This window comes from Pseudophryne corroboree, chromosome 5, assembly GCF_028390025.1.
Source record: "Pseudophryne corroboree isolate aPseCor3 chromosome 5, aPseCor3.hap2, whole genome shotgun sequence".
Taxonomy (NCBI): Eukaryota; Metazoa; Chordata; class Amphibia; order Anura; family Myobatrachidae; genus Pseudophryne; species Pseudophryne corroboree.
In genome coordinates this window covers 320,468,386-320,494,161 of record NC_086448.1, presented here as the reverse complement: position 1 = coordinate 320,494,161, position 25,776 = coordinate 320,468,386, and the positions used below count along the sequence as shown (strand labels likewise).

Sequence of the window (25,776 nt, the reverse complement as noted above, 5' to 3'; positions counted from 1 at the left end):
GCACACTACCAGCATTAAAAAATTGTGCGAGATAACTCTCACCTAATGCAATTGCCCTTATGTGAACGTTCAGCACAATGAAATATAGTACTCATTTATGACACCATGGATGTCCCAAGGTTAACAAATCTTTTTTCAGCTGTTGGATTTTGAGGTCTAGCAGCAAACGGGTATTACATGCCCGAGACAAGTGTATGTACAGTAAGTTACTTTTATACAATCTAGTCAAAGCCTTTTTCTATCTTTGCATGGGCTCTACATTGACACAAAGTAAGATACAGTAGCCTTGTGATGCAAAAACGTCATTTAAAAATTTCAACATAAAGATTTAGCTCTGCAAAAAGAAAAAACCCCTGAAAGTATTGCTTACAAAATAAAGTTATTGGGAGAAAGACAAGGCTATAGCACTGCTACTGTAAATATTACATAACCTTAAACTGAGATGTCACCATGATTATACACGTGAAAACATAAGCTCATGTAAAATGCATGCAACCTATCCAATCTGCCTCTTAATCTTTAAAACAAAAGATTAGGAAGGTAAATCTTATTACATATTCAAGTGACTCAACAAGATCCTATTTTTCCCTCCTGAAACAGAGCCTTGAGAACAGCATCTTGTGAGCATGCAAACAATGGTTGGCTGGAGGTACGGAGGTCACCCTCTCTTGGCAAGCTTTGTTTCACTGGGGTCTCTGCCAAAAGGTATGTTTAGTTTTCACCCAGAACAGCTGTGAAATCCAAACCTCCACCAAGCCTGACAATAGATCTTCGGGGCGCTGACAGATTTAACCTTAATAACAACAAACCCTGGATTGTTCATTTATTTTGATGTTCACTGTTATGATCGTTTTTTTTAATTCAGCATTAAATCTTTAGTGTGGTAAAAAAAGATCTATTTAACACATATTACACATACACAAAGTTGTTTAAGTTATTGAACAAACAAAATACTTAAATGTACCATCTTTTGTGTTTTCATTATTTAAAAATAAAAAGTTTGGTTCTTTGTACAGCAAAATAACGTTTATTGGTTTATAATTGCATCTACAAAAGAGATCTGGCAAACACATATTTGATGATCTTTTTAAATACTGAATATTTTAACATAAAATTCTGGTGAATAAAAAGTACTATGCAGGTGGAGAGAATGAGATGTAGAGATTTTTCCTTTATCATTAATCTTTTTGAAAACAAGTAATGTGCTGCAGGAGTCGTTTAATAAGTAGAACATACACTGATGTGCCAAAAGCCACGGGACAGCAGTATGTGAAGGTAAAGGTAGGTGGAACCATCGTACCATGACATCTTCGAAATGCCCAGAACTGTATAAGTGGTAATCTCACATTTCATGAGTCAGTTTGAACATTGGCTAGGCTGCTCATGGCAAAGCGACGTGAATGATCGGTGATCGAATGGGGCATGATATTGGGTGACATCCAACTTTCCTTGATCTACGGTGTCATGTGTGTACTGGGAATACCTCATGGAAGACATTACCACCCACCGTGGACAGTGCAGTGGCCAACCACAGGTGCTTAATGATTGTTACCAGCGGCGTCTGGCCAAAATCATCCGTGGAACCAGACAAGCAAGACTGGCTCTGTAAGAAGTACCAGATGCATATTCAGCAGGTCAGTGCAGTGTTCTTTAGCTTCAATGAGATATGGGAGCAGAAGACCCACCAGAGTGCCCCTGTTAACACTCAAAACCAGACACAGTGCCTCACCCATTCTTGTGATGTTGCTAATTGGACCTTGGAGGACTGTCAACATGTGGCGTGGTCTGCTAGGTCATGGTATCAGTTGTTTGGGTCTCCTGATTGGGTTCGGATGTAAAGCAGATTCCATGAGGCCATAGACCCCAGTTGTCAACAAGGCACAGTACAGCCTGATGGTGGTTCCATAAAGGGTGTGTTCACGTGGCACTGGGTAGGTACATAGGTCCATCTGAACATGTCATTGACTGGTCACTGCTACGCTGCAGTGCTTGATGAACATTTGCAGCCCTTCATATACTTTATGTACCCCCAAAAGGATGGAATATTCCAGCAGGATAATGCAGAGTGTGATCAGTCTCAAGTTGTCCAGAATTGGTATGAGGAGCATTCTGAAGAATTGCAATGAATGGTGTGGCCACTACATTCACGACATGAGGACGTGGTGAAGAGGTCCATTCACACACAAGATCCTGCACCTATAAATATCAGGGAGCTGTGGGAAGCTATCCAGACTGCATGACTTAACATCTCTACAGAGGTCTTCCGTCCACTTGTGGAGATGATGTGTCAATGAATTGCTGCACTTTGCTGGGCTGGAGGGTTCCTACAAAATATCAAACACCTATCCCATGACTTTTGGCACTTCAGTGTATTTTGGAAAAAAGATGGTCTGACACCCAACTTATTATATTTGCACTTTACAAACCCCACGTAACATCACCTGTGTCCATACATGAGCAGAGACCACTTAGTCACTAGTTGCCCACAGCCATAATTACCAGGGTAGAGGAATGCATAAACAAGGTGGTGGGATGTCTTCTCATGAATCTCATATCAGCTACATAGGAGTTACATAAAGTAAAGGGTGTTTGACTATCACGGTGGGCGCTCATGGCTCTGTTATTAGGAAGTGGAAGTCACATCATAGCTCTTAAATGCAGTGGCTTGCAATATAGCTAAAGTGCACCAATGAACCATACCAAGAACTCTGCAAAACGCTGGCCTGTATGAGAATGTTGGACATAAGTAGCCTTTTCTCAAAATGTGTACCTTCTGGGAAGTATACTGGTTGCAGCAATTTGCTGTAGGGGTGTTTTAGCAGCTGTGACTGGACTTCTAGTGAAAATAGAAGGAAACTGAAGGGTACAAATTAGAGGGAAATACCAAGAAAGCCTTTGGCCTTCATCTTTCTGCAGGACATTGATCACAAACATAACATAAAACCTAACATTGGAGTGGCTCTAGAATAAAATATGAAAAAAATACATTGGCCATGTGAAAGAAATAATATAATGTTGATCCAATTGAGAATCTGTGGCCTATTTGAAAATTGAGAAACATTCAGCCTGGAAGGGACATATTTATTAAAGATCAGTTTTTTAATGCTGATGGTTTTCTGCAACTTTAAGGGCTGAATTTAAAAGGGCAATAGTAATACACGCAAAAACCATAGTTGTATTTACAATGAGTGCAGGCTGTGCATTGCACTCAGGCCCCTCACTGCACACTCTGCACCCAGATTATACTTACCTTGTACTGACAAGCAGTACCCTCCTCATCCTCTGTGCCATTTTTCCAGTGACATCTTCGGGAAGATGGCACTGCACAGTAAAAGCTGTGCCACAGCCTTTGATCTCTTGTGCGCAGGTGCCATCCTTCTAAATACCAGTAGACACATGGGATCATGAAGGAGGAGGGACCCGCTTTGCTGGCACAGGTAAGATGCAAGGTGAGGGGGGCCCGCTGCTCAGATGAGGGGACCCGCAGTACATGGGCCCCCTCGAGCGTTAATGTGCCCCTGCACAAAACAAGGCGATTTTGTGTGTCTTAGTAAGATGCAGGGTGAGGAGGGGCCCGCTGCTCAGATGAGGGGGCTATAATACGCCCCTGCATAAAACAAGGCAAGTTCATGTGTATTACTATTCTCTTTCAAGTCTGGCCCTCATAGTCCCTATTTAGTAACTATACCTGTTATTTTAACCCAAAAAAAACTTAAAAGCTGTAACTGCTGCAAATATTAGCTCTACAAAACATTAAAGAGCGGTGAGCACTTATGTAATCGCCGTATATCAGGATCTTTTTAAGACTTAAAATGTTTTTTTGTAATTGTAAGATACTATCTCACACGAATGGAAAACATGACATAAAAAAATAAATAAATGAGAATAACATTTCAGTGCAGGATTTATTATCCAGTAAAATATGCATGTGCCACAGCTGGATAATATTAGATGTGTAATCAGTAATCAGGAAGCATTATGATTTGGCTAATGTTGCAAATTCCATTTTTGGGACATTCCTCGCTTCCTTTTGCTGCAGATGTTGTTTTTTCCAGTATTCCAAAGTTTTCCTGCAAATCTTTATTATTGAGTAAAAATTCCAACTAAAGTACATTTCCCCTAAACTCGGTCAATGTAGATACCTGAACCATACACAGAAGTCTGATGGAGCATGATCTCTGTGGTTAAACGTTGGCCAAGCTAAGGCAGATGCAGCCAATCACACAGTGTTAATACCATCACTTAGGGGTGTATTCAATAAGTGTCGGATCCATTACGACATGCATTTGTCGGAATGGATCCGACAAGGGCTATTCAATGGATGGCTAAATTCGACTGTTGGATTTGAGCCATATCCGACTGTTGGATTTGGCCGTACCTGGGGTCCTGTCCTGCCGCTAGTGTCAGCGGCTGTCAGGTGCACTGACAGCCGCGGTGGGGGGAAGGGGCAGATGGCGGCGGCCGGCAGGGGGGGCTGCCAGCGTCTGCGGCAGTGATGTCTGCGGCGGGGGGGAGCTGGACGGTGGCGGGTAGTGGGGGGAGCTGGACGGCGGCAGGCAGAGCTGCCATTGTCTGCGGCGGCGGGCTGAGGCGCTGCAGGGTAACAGGTGCCTGGCCGGGGGACGGCCAGGCAAGGTACCTCTCATCCCCAGCCCGCCGCACCGCTCCCCGTCTCCTCACTTCAATCCGACTTGTTTTCAAGACGGATTGAGTTTGTCAGAAAGGGGGCCAAAACCTTTCGGATTTGGCCCCATTTCCGACAGAAGCATGCGGATCGGCGGCTATTCCACCGATCCATGTGTTTTCCAACAAGTCGGGAATTCCCGACTTGTCGGAAAAAAAATGCACATTTTGAATAGGTCGGAACCCTTCCGACTGAAACCTGACGGAAGATGCTGTCTTTCCGACAGGATGGCAGCTTCCGACAGCTATTGAATACACCCCTTAATAGTAACAGTATTTAAGTGCAGCTGGGTCAGAGATGACTGATATCATTGATGAGCATGTAACAGGTAACGACAACCTAGAGGCAGCAGAGATGAGGTTTTCCCTTCACCAGTGGGCCAACATATTGCCTTTCCTTACCTCTCCCTTCGCTCCGGTCACCAACAGCTCCCTGCGGAAGAGAGCATGGAACCGTATAGACCTAGAAGCAGTAGAGGGAGCTCAAAGTGGGAAAAGGTAGAAAGATGCATGTTGAGGGCTAGGACGCAAAGGTGAGATCTCTGATTGATCTCGGCTGCCTCTTGGTGATATTGACAAGGGCCCTCATTCCGAGTTGATCGCTCGCTAGCTGCTTTTAGCAGCAATGCAAACGCTAGGCCGCCGCCCTCTGGGAGTGTATCTTAGCTTAGCAGAAGTGCGATCAAAAGGTTAGCAGTTCTGCATCTAAAAAATTTCATGCAGTTTCAGAGTGGCTCAAGACTTACTCCTAGCTTGCGATGACTGCAGTCTGTCTAGTTCCTGGTTTGACGTCATAAACACGCCCTGCGTTCGGCCAGCCACTCCCCCATTTCTCCAGACACTCCTGCATTTTTACCTGGCACGCCTGCGTTTTTTAGCACACTCCCTGAAAACGCTGAGTTGCCGCCCAGAAACACCCACTTCCTGTCAATCAAACAACGAACACTCGAGCGACTGAAAAACACTCGAGCTTGTGTTTAAATACAAAGTTTTGTGTGAAAGTACTTAGCGCATGCGCGCTGCGTACCATGCGCATGCGCAAAAATGCAGTTTTTCAACCAGATCGCTGCGCTGCGAAAATCGTCAGCGAGCGATCAACTCGGAATGAGGGCCAATGAGAGTCTCATCTTACCTCGCGGGAGAAATAGCCCAGCTTCAAGCCTATATATAAAATACCAGATGAACAGTTGTTGCCAAATAAAGTATAAAAAGAAGTTACCTTTTCCAGTGCATCTTTATCTGACAGCTCCTGAACAGCTACAAGCTTGATGCTGAAGATAAAAGGAAACATATGTAAGTAACAGCTCAGATACAATGACTAGGAAGACCCGAGCTACAATGGAGATTTTTAGTCTCTAAAATTGAAACGTTCTTTATCCTTAAGTATCTTCCTTCGCATCCCAGCATACCTCACTACAAAGGCTAACAGAGCACATCCTGACAAGAAAATCTCTTGCTACAGTAACTCATATGAACTATACTCAATGGGAGCAATTAATCATTGTAACAAGAGTTTTTCTCTATGCGAAAACTATGCTACTGAACACAAACAGTTGTGCTACTAGCAATTAACTATCACCTGTGTAGTTCACCTTAAAAAAAATAAGATGAATCCACAGGGCAGATCAGTTTTTAGGCATTAATTGCCCTGATCAACACTTAAAAGCTTTATGAAAAGTTAAGACAATTTTGTCATTCTGTGACTGACCTTTGTACAATAATACTGCTGAATACAGTTTATACGGCTTTATTTCCAAGTAAAAGATTAAGTAAATCTATGAAGAACTAGTTATTTCACCTGAGCAATACAACAAAATACAGAAGAAATTTCCCACCAACACATTCTTACCGACAATCTGGCTGCCCCCTCCGGGAGGAGGCAGCCAGGTCGGAGCAGCGGGGGTGTGGAGATGCGTCTTGATGACGCTTAGGGGCGGGCTTGGGGGCGGGGCTGCACGATCACGTCATTGTGGCCCCGCCCCCTGTCTAGCAATGCCATTAATATTGACATTGCAAGGCAGGGGGCGGGGCCAGGATGACGCAAATCGCGTCATCTGACTCCCGGACCGCGCACTTTGAGCTGCGCCGCCGGGGGTTATGTAGGTGATGCGGGTGGGTTGCGGGTGGTGGGCACTCGTCCGGGAGACTTGCCTTTTCTTTCGGGGAGCCGGTAGCGCTACCCGATTTTCGGGAGCCTCCCGGCCATTCCGGGAGAGTAGGCAAGTATGCACCAAAATCACGGGCATGCAGTCTGATTCACTTAAGTGGTTTAGTCGTTCACTCCTGATTTTCAATCATATAACCAGATGGCAATCATCATTAGTATTGGGTACAGAGGATGCACATATCCTTTTATAATCAATGTTCAATGTCCTCCTACCTCCACATACACGTCTGAGGAAGCCGCCGAATATCCGGAAACGGAGAGGCGGAGAAACGCGTCACGTGATTGGGCGTTGCAGTCCGGCAGTCTGAGAGTACGAGTGCTCGTTTGTGGCTGCGAGAGAGCTGGGACCAGTCGATGCACGGACACTACAGAGGAGAAAGACGGGTTGAATGCTCTCTGGCTGAGAGACCACCTGTGTCCAGAATACATTAAAGAAAAAACCTCCATTCAGCAAAGATATCCCCGGTAAGAAAAATACGGGAGGGAGGAATATTTTTCAAACACTCAGCAAAGAGTGAATCAAATAATCATAAGGAACATTAGTCCCCGTTTTTTGAAAAGCCCCCGTTAATTGCCAAATACGGGAGGTAGGAGGACATTGAACATTGATTATAAAAGGATATGTGCATCCTCTGTACCCAATACTAATGATGATTGCCATCTGGTTATATGATTGAAAATCAGGAGTGAACGACTAAACCACTTAAGTGAATCAGACTGCATGCCCGTGATTTTGGAGCATTATTAACTGCTTATAATTGATTTGTTATTTTTAATGACACTGTTATTATTGTATCAAAGTTTTATCAAATTTATATTTTATGTTATGATATGGCCATATAGGTTGTTTGTAGAATTAAAGTGATTTGTTCAAATTCAATTGGTACTGGACAGCGCTTCCTATTGAAACTTTGGTTTTAATATTCTAGTTTGCTTGCAATAAAAGGGTATTTGCAATAACCCTAATTAGGAAGCTGCAGCTCAGTCCCAGGTGTAAGTCTGCCAGTGGTCTGAAGGAACAGGCGCCGAGTATATACTTTTTGATTTCTAAGTATGCACCAACATTGTTTCCATTTAATCTTATTTCAGAATTTCAACTGACTGCACACCCTAATTATAAACACACGAGAGGCGCTACCATGCTGACTTGTAGTCCCACACAGAAAAAAAAGAATTACAGGTGCAAACTCTAAATACTAAACACTGCTAGTCAGAATATTTATAATAAACTCTGAAATATAACAGTAAATTTGAGGTGCTTAGCATAATTTGGGCCCATCAACCACAACCAGGTGACCTCATCTGGTGGGTCCCTAAGGTTTAAGCCACCAGCCCCAGGGCATCATACTAGTGAGAGGTTTAAGTGTTAAAAAGTGTTACATTAGTAAGAAGCAGCAGCTACAGCATGTGTTGAGAGTATTACATAGGTAAAGGGGGGAACACACAGAGAGATCCGTGCTTAAATTCTAAGCAATCTGACTGACAATCTTTGTGTGTATGCCCATAGCAATGGCGATGCGCGTCTATCGCTGACTCTAGATTTGGCATGCATATATGCCAAATCTAGTTGGGTCGCTCATTTCACCGCTGGGTGAAATAAGCCCCCCCCCCCCCATCCTCTCACTCAGCACACATCGCGTTGTGTGCTGAGCGGGGGCGAGAGGTGTGCTGAGCGGTCTGTGCTAGATCGCTCAGCACACATCTCCCCCATGTGTACGGGGCTTAACAGGTAATAATTAGTGTTAAAAAGTGTTACATTGTTAAAAAAAAAAACAATTTAGCTGCTAAAATGTAATCTAGCACCCGTTCGTATGATGACAGTCCTACTATATCATATTTGTGATATAGTTATTTTTTTTAAATATGCTTTGGGCTCAATCCAATTGACTCACACCCCATTGTGGCCCAATCTCACCCTAGTCCTTTGCGGCTGCAAACAAAAATTAGAAGATTCAAAGGTATCGTATCTGCAGAATATAGCAGCACTTACCCGCACCAGTAACTAAATCCTTTGAGTGAATTAAGTAAGTAGAACAAGCCACAGGTAACTGACAAATGTGGTTAGCAGAGCAATTATTTCACTTAAACTAATTTTATATGTGTGTATGAAACATGGCAGTAAGAGACAGGGGGAAGGGAGGGGGGGGGGGGGTGCATCTTTCAGTGCTGCTATCAGGGATCTGAGCACTGTGTGAAAAGAACAACCATGTGTTCCTATACAATAAGATGATTTTAGAAAAGAAAATGAACCAATAATCTCAAAACTAGTGGGGATAGGCCTCTATAATAAAGTGATGAACTACAAAATTGTAAAATAAAGGCACTTTTTTTTTTTTTTACAAGAATAAATATGGGAAGCATGAAAATATAGCATATACTTGTTCATTTTGGGGAGATTTATCAAATCATAGAGATAAAGTGGAGAAAGTCTTTATCAATCAGCTTCTCTTATTTTACAGACTTAGGGCGGGATGTACTATCCTTAGCCCCCGCGTTAATACTATCCTTCGCCCCCCCCCCACATTTTCTACAGGGGGCCATAGACAATGCGATCGCCTCTGCCTGTCAATAAGGCAGAGGGAGTCACGGTGCGGCAACGCTCCGCTTCCTAGGCAGAGATGGTGCTTTGCCGGGGCGGCCAAACGGAGGCGGCATCGGTTAAACGGGAGGGGGGGGGGGGGGCGGGACGTTTAACCAACGTAAAATGATATCACTTTGAAATAAAATGAGATCACACGCAGCCGCCGCAATCAGAAACATGGCTAGGCTGCGCCGGCAGGAGGCAACCTTAATTTCTGCTATCAAGCAGAAATTGCGATGCGATCGCAATTTCTGCTTGATGAAGGGGGGAGACGGCAGTCAGCATGCTGGGCGGCCTTGCCCTGCAATGGGCGTACCCCAGGATGCTAACAAAAGGATTGCAAATTCTGCTAATTAGCAGAACTTGCAATCCTTACTGATTAAGGCCCTATGCTAGAAAAATGACAGAAGCTGATTAGTTGGTACTTCATCTCTCTCCAAGATTTTGTAAATCTCCCATTTGACATAAAATGACCAGTATATATAACAAGCTGAAAGTTCTATTCCTTAACCTGGGTAAACACCCATACAATCCATTGCCCGATCACCTGATACCGGGTGAACGGGCCGACAATTGTATAGATATATGCAGGTCTGTTGCAGGAGCGTTAGCTGATAAATGGCTTAAAACGTTATTGCAACGTTCGGGATAGGGTAGTACATATTATGTTCTGTTTAATATTTGTCGTCCCGACCTTCCGATCCCATAGAAGTCAGTACATACTGAGCTTTTTCTAGCAATTCATGTATGCTGGGGCTCTCTGGCGACTCACAGGGGTCAAGCTGGGGACACAGTAACTGGCTGATCGGGAGAGTTTACCCGATCAGCTGAGTGATCAAATAACGTATGTAGCCAGCTTTAGAATCTGAAGGAGAATGATGAAATTGTGGAGTTCTTATACAGTAATTGGAAATAAGCTTAAATAATTACAAAACTGATGTAATGGTATTACTGCATGCAGTTTTATAGAATTTGACGGCATCATCATTACCAGACTTTCTACTCCTTTTTGTCTTAATCTTTTTTTCTAAATACAACTCAGTAAGTTATTGGGTAAAGAGTAAAATACATGTTTGGATGTAAGCAGCACATGAGCTTCTAACATCCAGTCACCTGACAAACTCTTTGACCTAATATGTACACTGCTGCCGAGTGGTGGGGGAGCGGGTTCTAATTACCTGGGCCTGATGGAGGGGCCAGGGTCTGCCGCCGTCCCCTCGCCCCCCCTACCTTTCAGCAACAGCAGCTTCGCTCTTCAGCCAGCACATGCTGTTGTGTGCTGTCTGGGCTCTGGTGGTGCTTAGCTGCACCACCACATGACAGAAACTTTTAAATATATCAAGGGTTTTAACAAAGTCCAGGAGGGAAACATTCTCCATATGAAGAGAAGCAATAGGACACGAGGACATGCACTGAGACTGGAGGGGGGGAGGTTCAGGAGAAATATGAGGAAAAATTGCTTCACAGAAAGGGTAGTGGACAAGTGGCTTAGCCTCCCATTAGCGGTGGTAGAGGCTAAGACAGTAGAGCAATTTAAACATGCATGGGATAGACATAAGGTTATCCTTACAAAGAAATAAGGATCAAATACGTGAGATAAAAATATGGCTAAAAAAAAAGGGCAGACTAGATGGGCCATGTGGTTCTTATCTGTCGTCAAATTCTATGTTTCTAGGCTATGCCCAAAAATATACCTGGGCCCGCCACAGCTCTCGAAACCCCTGGGTATGTACACCACTGGAGTTTCTACCATCCAATCCAATGTGTCTGGCTAACAGCAGTCTACACCCTTAAAGGTAGCAGGCAAAATAATATACATGCATGTAACATTATTATCCACTGATGAATACAAATAAAATTGCCCAGAGAGTGCTAGACAACCCTGATCACATACAAATACAAGGAACATTATAAACTCACATACTGTAACACCTTAAATGATGTGTTATCATGAAGCGGATGACAAGTATAGATAACATATACACAACAAATATATGATAAAATATACACAAAGATGGACAGGTCCATATTTACATAATACAACTAACTTGCATAAACTAAATATATCTAGTCTGTGCTAGGTGCACTCTTTTCCAGGTTCTGGTCAGGATTTCATATGCTTGGTATACTCAGACTACATTTACAGCATTTTACCAACTGAGGATATGACACAATATAAAAATATGAGTGATGTGTATAGATTAAACCCCAGTGAAATGGTTCTTACCATAAACAATGTAATAGTTAATGCCTTTATTGCATATTTCCTTTCTTTTACTGTGTGATGACGCAAGAGCAGGGAACGCATATCTTCTTCTAATGCCATCAATTGGAAATATTACAGGCTTCTATTTTAAGCCCTTGAAGGATCTTCATGTTTGTTACATTGCCCAATATTCTTTCCTGGCAGTCTGTACATTTGTGAAACCTGTGTCCTGAATTGAGAGGGCACTGTTGCATAATCCTATACAATAGAAAGCTAAAGCTGCTCCTCACCTCCATGGGGAGTGTTGCGCACCAGCAGCCACTAGATGGCGCCTGATAGAGCAATTCAAGTGTTGCTCGTTTGGGCGCGCACAGTCTCTGGTGCTGGCATTACCAGGGACGTGCGATGCGGTAAGGCTGAGGAGGTCAGATTTACACACAAGGGGGGTCATTCCGAGTTGATCGCTCGCTAGCTAGTTTTAGCAGCCGTGCAAACGCTATACCGCCGCCCACTGGGGAGTGTATTTTCGCTTTGCAGAAGTGCGAAAAGCATGTGCAGCCCAGCTCTGCAAAAAGTTTGTGCACTTTCTGAGTAGCTCTGAACCTACTCAGCGCTTGCGATCACTTCAGCCTATTCGTGACCGGATTTGACGTCATACACCCACCCAGCAAACGCCCAGCCATGCCTGGCTAACACTATGCACACTACCATATTTGCACCTCATACAGGTCCGTGCTGCGCATGCGTGCGCTCTCCCGTGCGTGCGCATACTCGCTGTTGCGGGCACCCGCAGGCGCACGGTATGCGCATTTACGGTAGAGATTGTATGCGTCTAGCGGGCGACTCGTTCGTTACATATTTTCACTATATAATGTATTTTATAGATCATGGTCCCTTTGATAGATTCTGAAAGTTTAGTTAATGTAGCATGTTCCTGGACAGAGAGATCCCTCTTTGTATTGTACGAAGGGTCCAACAGGAGTCATACAGTGATGTTTAGTATCCATCGGAAGAGTATTTAATTAGCAATATTCCGGTGTTGGTTTGGAGCGGATTAATCGCTCGCGCGAATAGTTATGGACATAAGAAGTTTATGTCCATTTACTATTATTTGCACTTACTTAGCCATGCGGCGGGAAACCTAGTATCCCACCCACCTGAGCAGTTGGAAATAGCCACAGCCCACCTGTATGAATCAACCTATGACCTTTTGTTATAATGCGAAGACGAATTCCTGTGTCCAATGAACAATAAGAATGTAGGGACCATTGTACTGTATTGTGTGTAGTGTATATAAGGTCAGCCAGCCTGAACAGGGATCAGACTCTCTCCACAAAGGGTTATCATATTGACAAACTTGGGGTCTGGTACCAGGCTGCGCTGCGATCGTTCCCAGTGTGTGTATGTAAGTAATTCTCTGTAATCATTGCTCTTTCTTTGTATTTGCCACATTCTCTCTCTCTTTCGGTTTAGTTTAAGATTGTAACGTTATTGTATATTTCTGTCTAGATATTCTGTTAGATTTATATGTTAGTTTGTAGCGTATGACTTGTGAATTGTTTTCCCTTTTTGAAATAATTTAAGACTCTTGTTAGTAAAAGGTTTTGGACCCTTAACACGGTAGTGTGTATTCATTATATTGCAAGGGGTAATAAGAGCGTCTCAATCGCTCAAACAGCTTTAGTATTAACAAGGTTAAACAGCGTTATATCGCTACATTGGTTCTAGTACAAGGTTTACAGCATAAGAATATCTTTTCTGTGTGTTACATACAAGGTTTAATGATTGTTATCTTGTGAGCGTATGCGCCGCTCGTGATCTCCTCGTGGTCTCGAGCGTCCGCTACGCTGATAGCGTAGCATTACGGTATTCGCTCAACTATTGTGTGCCCGATACCAACAGCGTATTCTCGCGAGCGTTTGTGTCGCTCGAGCGGCTCGCTCCCGATACAGCGTCCGCTACGCTAAGAGCGTACCCTTACGGTACTACATACTCCAATAGCGTACAAAGTCTCTTAACCTCTTAGAGTGTTTAATAAGGTAATCAAATCAGCATTCTCAATTGAGGGCTCGTCCTCCCTCCACACATCCATCCGCACTAGCCAAAACAGACTTTATCTGTCAGCAAAGGGTGGGAACGCAGTATCCTTTCGTATCCGTATTGGTGGTGAGGGATACAGTAGTGCTGGCTAGATAAGCGTCTGTTTCGCTACGCTGTAGGAGTGCTGGGGTGGAATCCGGAACCGGAGGTAAGAACAATACACTATTATCTTTTAAAACTGTTTATTTCTGCTTTTGCATACGCACACACGCATGCACGCACACATCTACATTGTTGTAGCTCACTTTCTTGTTGCCATTAGAATTGATTATTAGACACGTGCTGAAGAAATCTGGTGCTATTTAGTTAAGATTACAAAGGAAAATTGTTAAGGGTATAAGTGTAAAGAACACACACACAGCATAGCAAATACTGTGTGGTGGACGGTAAGCGATTTCTGTTGAGTATTGTTTACATTGATAGAAGCGTGTTGATTGTGTCGCTGTGGGCGTATCTGCACTTTTGTCTCGGACAACGTGCAAAAGCACGTACGTGACGCAAAGGCATACGCACGTGGCGTGTTTTACGCAACGGAGCGTACGGATACGCCCATTGAGACTCATATCACACAATAACCTTGTTTAGGGTGGGCGGTATAGTATAGCCACCTGATAAATAGCACACAGTTGTTCAGTTCAGTTTTCAAAAAAAAGTATTAGTTAAAAGAAAACCTTTTTCTACTGCAAACCCAGGGATTGGACTCCTGCCTGTATGAAAGGAATTTCTGTACAGAAAGATTAAAAGTGTATATGATTGAATAGGAGTGAGTGTGGAATTTAAGGTATTGTTTTTGTGAACCCACAAATCGGGATCCCGTCGGAGACCACATCAGGTGAGTGGACACTTGGTGGCGTGGACTGGCTTGCCCACGTTAACATTGTATAAGGTAAAGGAGCAAGTAGTTTCCGCAGACAAAAGGACTGCGAGGTATTCAAGCGCAGCCCCGGGGGGGGTTTTGCGTAGCACCCATATAGTTAAAGCTCCGGCTGAAGGTTTCGCAGCCTAAACAACCGATTCCATTGGTCGTAAAGCGTATAAATATTTAGTTATTTATGCGCTGTGCGACTGGACCGCACGTAATTGTGTGCATTAGTTTGTTACCTTGGTACCCATCAACAATTTATTGTGGGATCATAAACGCTACTTGTACATTCTAACGTGATTTGTGTAGGTTTTTTGTTATTTTAAGGGAGTTTCGCTGTTCACTAAGCAAATCTCTAACGACCAATACTTGCTGGGGAGGGATCGCATACTCCCACGCGCCCCAGTAAATAGAGGTTACAAAAGATCCCACGGATTGGATAGGCCAATTGGGGCGCAGAGTGAGTGAAAGCACTAGTTGAACTTTCACCGTCGCCTTACCGCGGGCAATTTGGTCTGTTTGTCAGAATTAGCTAAGACAGCAATATCTGCAAACGATGGGGGCCAGTTGCTCAAAGAAGGGACGTCCAACAAGGGTTCACGTTGGTAGTTGCTGGCCCAAAGGGTCCGCCAGGTATCAGGTATTATGCAACGAATGGGAACGTATGACAGAGGATGATGGGGAACAGTCTCCCCGGGTAGGCAGTCTGAACCCTGAGGTATTGCAGAACCCACGAAAAAGGATAGGTCTAATAAAATCTGCTAAGCAGAGGATTAGACAAAATGATTGTTTACAGTTATGGCAAGGGGAAAGTGAAATACAAGGAGAGCTAGCTCATACAGCTGACTCTCACCTTGGTGAGAGAAATGTGGCAATGAAAGAGAAGGTGGTTACAGAGAATGACACACTGGTGTACGATAAAAATGCACTTAGTAATAGATGATAAGAATAAGAGTAATAAATGTAACAATGATAATTGTAATATTGTTAAATGTACAACTATTAACCTATGCAAGTTGCACCCCATGTCAAACTTCCCTCAGGAATACAAACAAGAAAGTGAGCCCAGAACAATGTCGGCACCTCTTCCAGAAGCCATCACACAAGACATCCAGGTGGACGCGACCAAATCGGTAAAGGCAATAATCAAACCCCCTAACGGAGGGTCAGGTGAGGTCGTGTCCACAGGTACGTACAATGTTATATATCATGCACAAACAAATGTACCTCATATTGAAGAACCAACACAAGATGATATAATTGAATTTAGTCCTGTCAGGGTGATCACAGTCCCCAATGGGAAGACTGACGATCAGGGAATCATTCCCGTCAAGGACAGTGCACTGCGCCGTCCCTGGTCCCGGATGGAATTGAGATCAATTATGTCTGAATTTCCTGATCCTAGGAAAAATCTGGTAACATGTCAAAGGTTTATTAAAGAACTAGGAAACTCCACAGAACCCACCAACAAAGATTGGCGGACAGTGCTGAGGGCATGTTTGCCCTCCAGTGTTGACCCTGCGAAATTTATTGCTGATTGTAAATTAAACACAGAGGTACCTCGTACGGAGGAAAACAATCAGGAATGTATTAAGCAGATCAACCGACAGTTAGGAGTATATTTCCCTGCCGTTGTCAAGTGGAATGAGATTTTCTCCATAAGACAAAACGAAGGGGAAAGTACTTCTAATTATTTCCATCGGGCATTGCAGGACATGACTAGGTATACGGGTATAGAAAACATCGAAACAAGTGCACCGCACAGAGAAATAGCAGTATCTGTGCTAATGGATGGGTTAAAGGAAGTGTTGAGAGCAAGGATACAGATCACCAATCCATACTGGAGAGATAAATCAGTAACTGCATTAAGGGACTCTGCTGTTGGGCATGAGCAAAACATCAGCAAGCACAGGGAAACGCAGAGACGTAAGGAGCCTCAGATCCCTGTGGGTAAGTCCAAGGTGATAAGGTGTTATAATTGCCAGAAGGAAGGCCATTATGCAAGAGATTGTAGATTAAGAAATTCACAGAAGGTATATCAACTCCCTAGACAACGACATAATCATGATATCCAAGGAATCAGGGAGGTACAGGGAAAGCTGTTGATGGTGATGAGCATCCAAGCGTTTGAGGAGGCATCAAATCAACCAAGACCCCATTTCACTGACACTTGGAGGAAGCCCAGGGTTTGTTATCGTTGTAAAAGAGAAGGGCATTATGCCAGCAACTGCAACAGCCCACATAAAGTCAGACCCCCTAGACATGAATACGAGCAAAGTTATAACACCCCAAATTATAATCAGGGATCACATAGGCCGCACCTGTAACATGTAGTCAGGAAAGGTGATCATTAGGACCGATGGTAAGACTGAGACAGTTAATAAATTGGGAGGTCATTCCCTGAAGACACAGGAATGACCGGGTGAAACGTTGTAAATGTATCTGTGAAATGTTTTTTTCTCTCTCCCCATCTCTGACGATTATTGGTAGGACTCAAACATTGCATATCTACTTGGTCTTTGCAGAAGTCTACCAAACCCCAGCATGACCTATCCACACCAATGTATTCTGGCCAGATACAGAGGGTGGAGTGTGGAGGTGCTGGTGGGAGGGACTGCGCAAGGAAACCATTGGACATGTAGATATGACAGCCTGATGATCTGACAATGTTTTAAATTGTTTGAAAAAAAAAAATGTTTTTTTTCCCCTGTTGTTGTTTCTTGTTGGTTTATGTAATATATATTTTTATGAATTGTTCTCTCTCTCTTTTGTTTTTTTGTTTCCTCTCTTCTTTCTCATGTTTTCATGATTTAAAGATGGTATGTCACCCATCAGTTAGACAAATGGTAATGCAAGATTTTTGCTCCTTACAGAAAGATCGCTGGTTTGGAAGAAATATTGCATCACCGGAATGTTCGTTTGGAAGACTGAGAGACAGCACCCTTGAGATGACGACAGAACAGGAAGAACAACAAAGACTAGAGAACTTAATTATCGTAACAAGTTTCTCTCCCCCTCAAACTGATTTTCTGTACCCCATTACAAATTTCTTCTTTTCTCCTCCTGGGAGATGGACATGCCACAAGAGACTGTGATATGGATTTCTTTCCTGTTGACCCTGATGTTGACCAGAGCAGTCTGTTTCGGTGAGAGTACCAGTGAGGTCGAGAAAGGATCCAGAAAGGTTTCTGATGACTGAGACGGAGGTGTAAATTTCCAATAGCAACACAATCACCAAGCAAAGGCGAGCACCGGAAACGATCTAGCAGCCATGTTATTTGTAAACATTGTGAAGGATTGTTAGCTGAAGAAAACTGTACCTGTAGGCTTTGTGACAATGTAATTGAGGATGGGTGCATTAAGAAATGCCAATCCAGTTTAATATCCACATGGACCGGCACCCCTTGAGTGACTATCACTCCTTAGTGGGTAGTGTGTTAAATCAAACAGATTGTTGGGTATGCTCTCAAGTACCTCAAGGTCATAGCAAATCAGGACTAGTACCATTTCCTTTAACGATAGGGGAGGTACTTGAGCTAAAGGGTGGGAGACCGGTGGACAGGAGGTTTAATATCTCCAGTCCTCCTAGTTTGAAGCTCCACCAATATCATGTGGATAGATCCCTAATATGTTTTAACATCTCCAATCCCCGAAAGCCGGGAAATTGGGAAGTGTCATGGAGTAACCAAACCATGACCTTTTCATATAGAGCAGATAGAATGCCGACAGATACAGAGCTTATACGCCACATAGCCAGTAGAGAAAAATCTTTCCGATATAGGTATACCCTAGGAAGTAGGATTACGAGAGTTGGAGAGGTATCACCAGGATACTGCGCACATATCGTACAAACTGATACGTGTACTAAACAGATGGGAGCATTAGGGTTAGGAGATTTCACATGGAAGATGTGTAATATGGTTATGTCCTACTCCGTCCCATATGTTCTCCCCGATGATGCATATTTCATATGCGGGAGGAAGGCGTATAAGTGGCTTGCCCCAAACTCTGAAGGATTGTGTTATATTGGAAAAGTACTGCCTGAAGTAATGACTGTATCACATGCCAAAATGAAAGATATTCACCGTGTTGCCCAAGCTCCTTATACTCATACCCACTACGAGCACGTAGTTAAACGGCACCTGATAGAAAGAACAGAGCATCCGGCCTCTGACATGATCCATGAATTCACCGGGATTCAGTTTCTAATCGCGTTAGATTTCACTCGCACCACCAGAGGAGTGTTGAATTATAAATACATATCTGCGCTTGCAAATTTGTTAGATAATATCACAGAAATGTATGATGACACGTTTAGGTATACTGGAAGAGAACTTCAAGCTTATAAAACAGAACTAGTTCAGCATAGAATGATTCTCAATTATCTCACAGCAGTAACAGGTGGATGTTGTGTCACACTGGCAACGCAGTACGGCGTGAAATGTTGCACATATATTACAAATAGTACCGAGGACTCGGTCGAGGTCATAGACCAAAAGATGGACGATATTCTCCAACTGAAGTGGGAATTTCGCAGGAGACACAATCTCACCCTTGCTGCTGTGAGTAATGAGCTGACTGGTTGGGTGTCATGGTTGAACCCGCGAAATTGGTTCTCCGGTTTAGGAGAATGGGCTCAAGGAGTCATAATGGATGTAGGGAAGTTTCTCCTATGTATCTTAGGTGTTATCATAACGATTGGCTTGATATTTAGATGCGGTCAGGCTTTAATGAAGTGCAAACGAAGTACCAGGGTGATGAGTGAGGAAATTGTAATTCCAATGGATTTGATTTATGACCCAAATGTAGAAACAATGATGTGATGAAAATGCGATTTCTACGGTCCGTTTCTTTCACCTGTTTTTCCGTTTTCCCCAAGGTAAAAAGACCCACTTGGACGAGGAATTTGATGAGCCGATATACAGACAACGGATGGATTAAAGAAGAAGTTTTGACAACCTGATACACAGATTTTTGATGAACTTTGCCATAGATCCCCAGTTTCCCTAGAAATTTTAAAATTACGCTAGCCCAACACTTTTGTAAATCTATGGACATTGACAAAGCTTTTGCTCGCACCTTATGGGCAAAAGCACAAAGAAGACTGCATTCAACAGACACCGAACAAGACTTCAACCGACAAATGTTAATTTACCTGACATAGAATACCACTGCATTTACCGTAATTATGTCTTATCTTCATCTCTACAACCTTCAGGTAATTACACACATAGTATAGGGAATACAGGCACAGATATCAGCAATCACATATTCCCCCATTCATGTATCATCAACTAAAATGTGCTCCCCATTTTGTTACAACCACAGCCGAAAAGAGCTCGGTAAAGTTTGACAGCCCATCCACAGACCCGTACCACGGGATAAGAAGGAATTCAAATGTATACTTCGCAATACCTCGAAGCTTGATTTAAAACACGTACGGCACGATGATACATGACCCCCAAACACGGATTCATACACACATGCTTCTGCTATCTCACTAGGTCATACCCTCTTCACACCTTCTCCTCTCTCTTCCCTTACCCAACCATGGAAATGTATTAACCCCTGACATATATTTTTCTCTTTTTGAAATGTTTTAGAAAGTGGCAGTTATTGTTGACTGCCAAAGGGTGGACTGTCAAAGTCAGAAAAATAACACTATGCACACTACCATATTTGCACCTCATACAGGTCCGTGCTGCGCATGCGTGCGCTCTCCCGTGCGTGCGCATACTCGCTGTTGCGGGCACCCGCAGGCGCACGGTATGCGCATTTACGGTAGAGATTGTATGCGTCTAGCGGGCGACTCGTTCGTTACATATTTTCACTATATAATGTATTTTATAGATCATGGTCCCTTTGATAGATTCTGAAAGTTTAGTTAATGTAGCATGTTCCTGGACAGAGAGATCCCTCTTTGTATTGTACGAAGGGTCCAACAGGAGTCATACAGTGATGTTTAGTATCCATCGGAAGAGTATTTAATTAGCAATATTCCGGTGTTGGTTTGGAGCGGATTAATCGCTCGTGCGAATAGTTATGGACATAAGAAGTTTATGTCCATTTACTATTATTTGCACTTACTTAGCCATGCGGCGGGAAACCTAGTATCCCACCCACCTGAGCAGTTGGAAATAGCCACAGCCCACCTGTATGAATCAACCTATGACCTTTTGTTATAATGCGAAGACGAATTCCTGTGTCCAATGAACAATAAGAATGTAGGGACCATTGTACTGTATTGTGTGTAGTGTATATAAGGTCAGCCAGCCTGAACAGGGATCAGACTCTCTCCACAAAGGGTTATCATATTGACAAACTTGGGGTCTGGTACCAGGCTGCGCTGCGATCGTTCCCAGTGTGTGTATGTAAGTAATTCTCTGTAATCATTGCTCTTTCTTTGTATTTGCCACATTCTCTCTCTCTTTCGGTTTAGTTTAAGATTGTAACGTTATTGTATATTTCTGTCTAGATATTCTGTTAGATTTATATGTTAGTTTGTAGCGTATGACTTGTGAATTGTTTTCCCTTTTTGAAATAATTTAAGACTCTTGTTAGTAAAAGGTTTTGGACCCTTAACACGGTAGTGTGTATTCATTATATTGCAAGGGGTAATAAGAGCGTCTCAATCGCTCAAACAGCTTTAGTATTAACAAGGTTAAACAGCGTTATATCGCTACATTGGTTCTAGTACAAGGTTTACAGCATAAGAATATCTTTTCTGTGTGTTACATACAAGGTTTAATGATTGTTATCTTGTGAGCGTATGCGCCGCTCGTGATCTCCTCGTGGTCTCGAGCGTCCGCTACGCTGATAGCGTAGCATTACGGTATTCGCTCAACTATTGTGTGCCCGATACCAACAGCGTATTCTCGCGAGCGTTTGTGTCGCTCGAGCGGCTCGCTCCCGATACAGCGTCCGCTACGCTAAGAGCGTACCCTTACGGTACTACATACTCCAATAGCGTACAAAGTCTCTTAACCTCTTAGAGTGTTTAATAAGGTAATCAAATCAGCATTCTCAGTTTTTTCAGACACGCCTGCGTTTTTGCAACCACTCCCTGAAAACGGTCAGTTGACACCCAGAAACGCCCCTTTCCTGTCAGTCTTCTTGCGGCCGTCAGTGCAACTGAAAACTTCGCTAGAACCGGTGCAAAACAAATGCCTTTGTGCCCGTACATCGCGCGATTTTTAGCCTGATCGCTGCGCTGCGAACAACGGCAGCTAGCGATCAACTCAGAATGACCCCCAATATATGAACCAAAGGGTACATGTGGGCATTATACACAGGTGCAGCAGTGTATATATCTGGGCATGATACACAGGTGTAGCAGTATATACTGCTGGAAGTTTGGTTAGTTTTGATGTGTGAGATGGGTGGAAAAAATAGGCAGGGCTTTGACTATAAAAACAATTAGAATAATACAAAGAAGAGATTTCTAACAGATTCTTTGTATTTTTTATATACTTTATATAGTCAAAACTCAGGCTTATAAGTTAGTGTGACAGGAAAGGCTCTGCCTTACCCTACCGTACACCATTGGACATTACTGTTATGCTGCTCCGTCATTTTGATGGGCTGGTAACTAGTTGTGGGACATGCACTAAGCAGTGATAAAAGTAGAGAGATGAGCCAGTGGAGAAGTTGCCCATGGCAACCAATCAGCTGCTCTGTATACTTTTGTAGTATGCAAATTATAAATGTTACATCAATGCTGATTGGTTGCTGTGGGCAGCTTCTCCACTCGCTCACTTCTCCACTTTTATCACCGCTTAGTACATGTCCCTATTAGTATATAAATAAGCAAATCCAAGTCAAAGAGACTCAGCTACCCATCCAAATTAAAATAAGTGAATACCAAAAGCAAACAGAGCAGGACAATCACTTTGCTCTGACTTCTAGGTGAAGTCTCATTGTAAAGCTGGGTACACAGTGGGCGACCTCCCCTAGTTAGCAATCAGCGCTATATCGCTGATTGCTAATTAGGGTAGATCGCCAGTGCATACAACCTGAACGATATCGATGAATGATATTGTTCAGTGACATCATACCCCCGCACTCCCCGAGCATGCAGATCAATGATATAGTTAAAGCTGAGCTGCATGTTCAGTAGATAATGCCTGAACAAGAACGACCAGCAGGTGCGCGCATCTTTCATCATTCAGGCATATGCACTGGACGATATGAACAAAAGATCTTTTTTTTTTTTAAAGGCAATTATCGTTCACATCGTCTAGTGCATCACCTAGTGTGTACGGGCTTAAGTGCTAAGCGACGGAGTTCTGGTCACAGACAGGTTAGTTGAGAACACATGTGCAGACACTTTCAAACATTTCATGCTGCAGGAAGAATTGGACTGGGGCATGAAAGGCCCACCAGGGGAATGCAGTGATATGGGCTCATACTTAGAAGTGTGGCCAGCCTCCCGAGCGGAAGAATGCGGCCGCAATGTGATTGACAGAGGTGGGCATTCACGGGGCAGTGACGCAACATTGCAGGGGCATGGTGGGCTAAATGGGAGCATGCTGGGGGAGTGTACGGGGCGGCTGCGTATGACATCATACGCAACCACCCCAATTAAAAAAATGTTTGCGGACCACCTGACAGCGCAGGTTAAACCTTAGTTGCGGATGCATTGTGAGGTGGCACCACACATGCTGGGCGGCCTTTCCCTATGCTGGGCGGCCCCCAGCATGTGAGATGGACGCAGATCTTGCTGGGTATGCAGCGATCTGCGTCCATCTACGCATAAGGTCCTGTGTTTGTACAGAGGACCCGATTCAGTTTTGTAAGAAAAGCATAAAAGGCAAGTAACTTTGTGTCTGGAACAAACCATGTTGCCATGCAACCGGAGCAAATACATTTATATTTTATTTGTGCAGGGTAAATAATGTCTGCCTTTGCGTGTAGCCCACAAATGTTAGACATTTTTATTTTAACACTGCAAACAGAACACACCCCACCCAAATCCAAGTCTATTTGCACGTTACATCTGCCCCACCTGCAGTGCAACATGGTTTTGCCCAGTTGCTTGCTTTTTTGCTTTACTTGCAAATCACAATCAGGCCCAGAGTCACAGTTGCAATTTCAGACGCAAGCATGGATTAGATTATTGAATATAGTGGTATTTCCAGATGCAACAGATGTTTATTCAGAATCTACAGATGATGAAAGTGGGTGTCTCAGTCCTTGTACATTCGGACAAATGGATCTACACCAGGGAAGGATTCTGCAGCGGGATTTGCTAAAAGTTGCAGATGTGTGACCAGCAACTGCATCCGACTCAGAATCATGGGGGTCATTCCGAGTTGATCGCTAGCTGCCGTTGTTCACAGCGCAGCGATCAGTCTAAAAAACGTCATTTCTGTACATGCGCATGCACCGCAATGCGCACACGCGACGTACGGATACAAAGGCTTTTGTGGTTTTGCACAGGTTCTAGCGACGTTTTCTTTCGCACTGGCGGCCGCAAGAAGATTGACAGGAAAGGGGCGTTTCTGGGTGTCAACTGACCGTTTTCAGGGAGTGCTTAGAAAAACGCAGGTGTGCCAGGGAAATCGCAGACGTGGCTGGGCAGGTGTGTGACGTCAAAAGCCAACCCTCCAAAGTTAGAATCACCGCACACGAAGAGTAAGTTCAGGGCTGGTCTTGTTTTGCACAAAATGATTTTGCAGGCGCTCTGCTGCACAGGCGTTTGCACTTCTGCAAAGCGAAAATACACTCCCCAGTGGGTGGCGACAATGCGTTTGCACGGCTGCTAAAAACTGCTAGCGAGCGAACAACTCGGAATGACCACCCATGCCCTATAGGTCACTATATTGCTAAATATAATTCAAAAGCAAGTGTAGGTGGCACTATAGCCACTCAGGAGACTATCATCCAAATAGTTTTCCATCTCCAAGCTGCGAATTTCATCTAACATAACTGTGCCTGCTTTTTTCAGATTCACGCTCCCAACATTAATTAACATTAATCCAAAAACAAGCTAATTCCTGATTAATGATAAACACAATAAAACATTATGGGCGGGATGTAATACCGACCGAGATCGGCGGCTGTGTGGGATGCCGGACGAATTCAGAGGGTTAGGTGCGGGAAGGGAGAGTTACGGGGATAAGAGGGCGATAGTACCCATACTTACCCAGGATTCTTTGCATCGGGATGCCAGTACCGGTCATATGACTGCCGGCATCCCGTCAGCCGGGATATCGTATGTATCCCACCTATACAAGGGTGCCTCATTTACAGTTGATTGTTGAAATGTAGCCACAAAGAGGTTGCAAAATGATGTTTAGAAACAAATGTTATATGTTCAACTTTAAATATATCATTCAGATGCATACAGAGCACAGATGTGACAGTGTTCATCACCAACTCAAGGCCTATGGCACTGGTGTATTTATAATGGGTGCAGTGTGTGCGGTGCACATAGGTCCCTGAGTTCAAGGGGTTCCACACAACACACACCCATTTTTTCGAATACTTACCCCTCTGGAGTCCAGTGCCGAAGGCAGTACCACTGTAGAAATCGCCAGGAAAATGGCCGATGCGCCATTTTCCTTGAGATCTGCCCATGCACAAACTCTCTACTGCGCTTTTACGCTGCCAGGCGCCAGCAGAAAGGAAGGGGCACGGACGGAGGAGACTGCACACGGGCCTCCTCCTCTCTTAAAGCCTCCCTGGCCTATTGGATGCACAAAAATAAGCCTCTAAAAGGTAACTGATTCTCAAACACGGCCACATCACAACAGGTTAAATCAGGGGCAAACAGCTTTTGCACGATGTTTGGTTTGCAGACTGGATATTTTCTACAATCTGTATGGTTCTTATTCTACACTTAATCGAATATTGTATTTTGTGTATGAAAACTGAATTCAGTTGGATAATAAACCACATGGTGACACTCCCCGCTTTCCCTCCCCCATGATATGCCCCAGTGGGCACTGGTAAAAACGATTGCCATGGGAATACATTATTTTGTTGGCTCTGAAAAAGTTTTTTTACAGGTTGAGTCTCCCATATCTGAAAATCCGATATCCAAAATAGTCCGAATTCAAACATTTTTAGGGCGTGACTAAGAAAGTGACACATATGCTTTTTGATGTTTTACAAAATTACTTTCAGGCTTTGTATATAAGGTATACAGTATATGAAACAAAAATGCATTTCAAATT

At 43.6% G+C, this 25,776-nt stretch overlaps 1 protein-coding gene across 1 annotated transcript in view; it reads right to left on the bottom strand.

Annotated features, from left to right (window-relative positions):
* Positions 1-25,776, bottom strand: part of EEPD1 (endonuclease/exonuclease/phosphatase family domain containing 1) — a 230,299-nt gene that overhangs the window by 78,187 nt on the left and 126,336 nt on the right. The window contains exon 2 of the mRNA XM_063922503.1: positions 5,903-5,954. Coding sequence (XP_063778573.1) covers positions 5,903-5,954 — 52 coding nt within the window. The remainder of the gene's footprint in view (positions 1-5,902; positions 5,955-25,776) is intronic.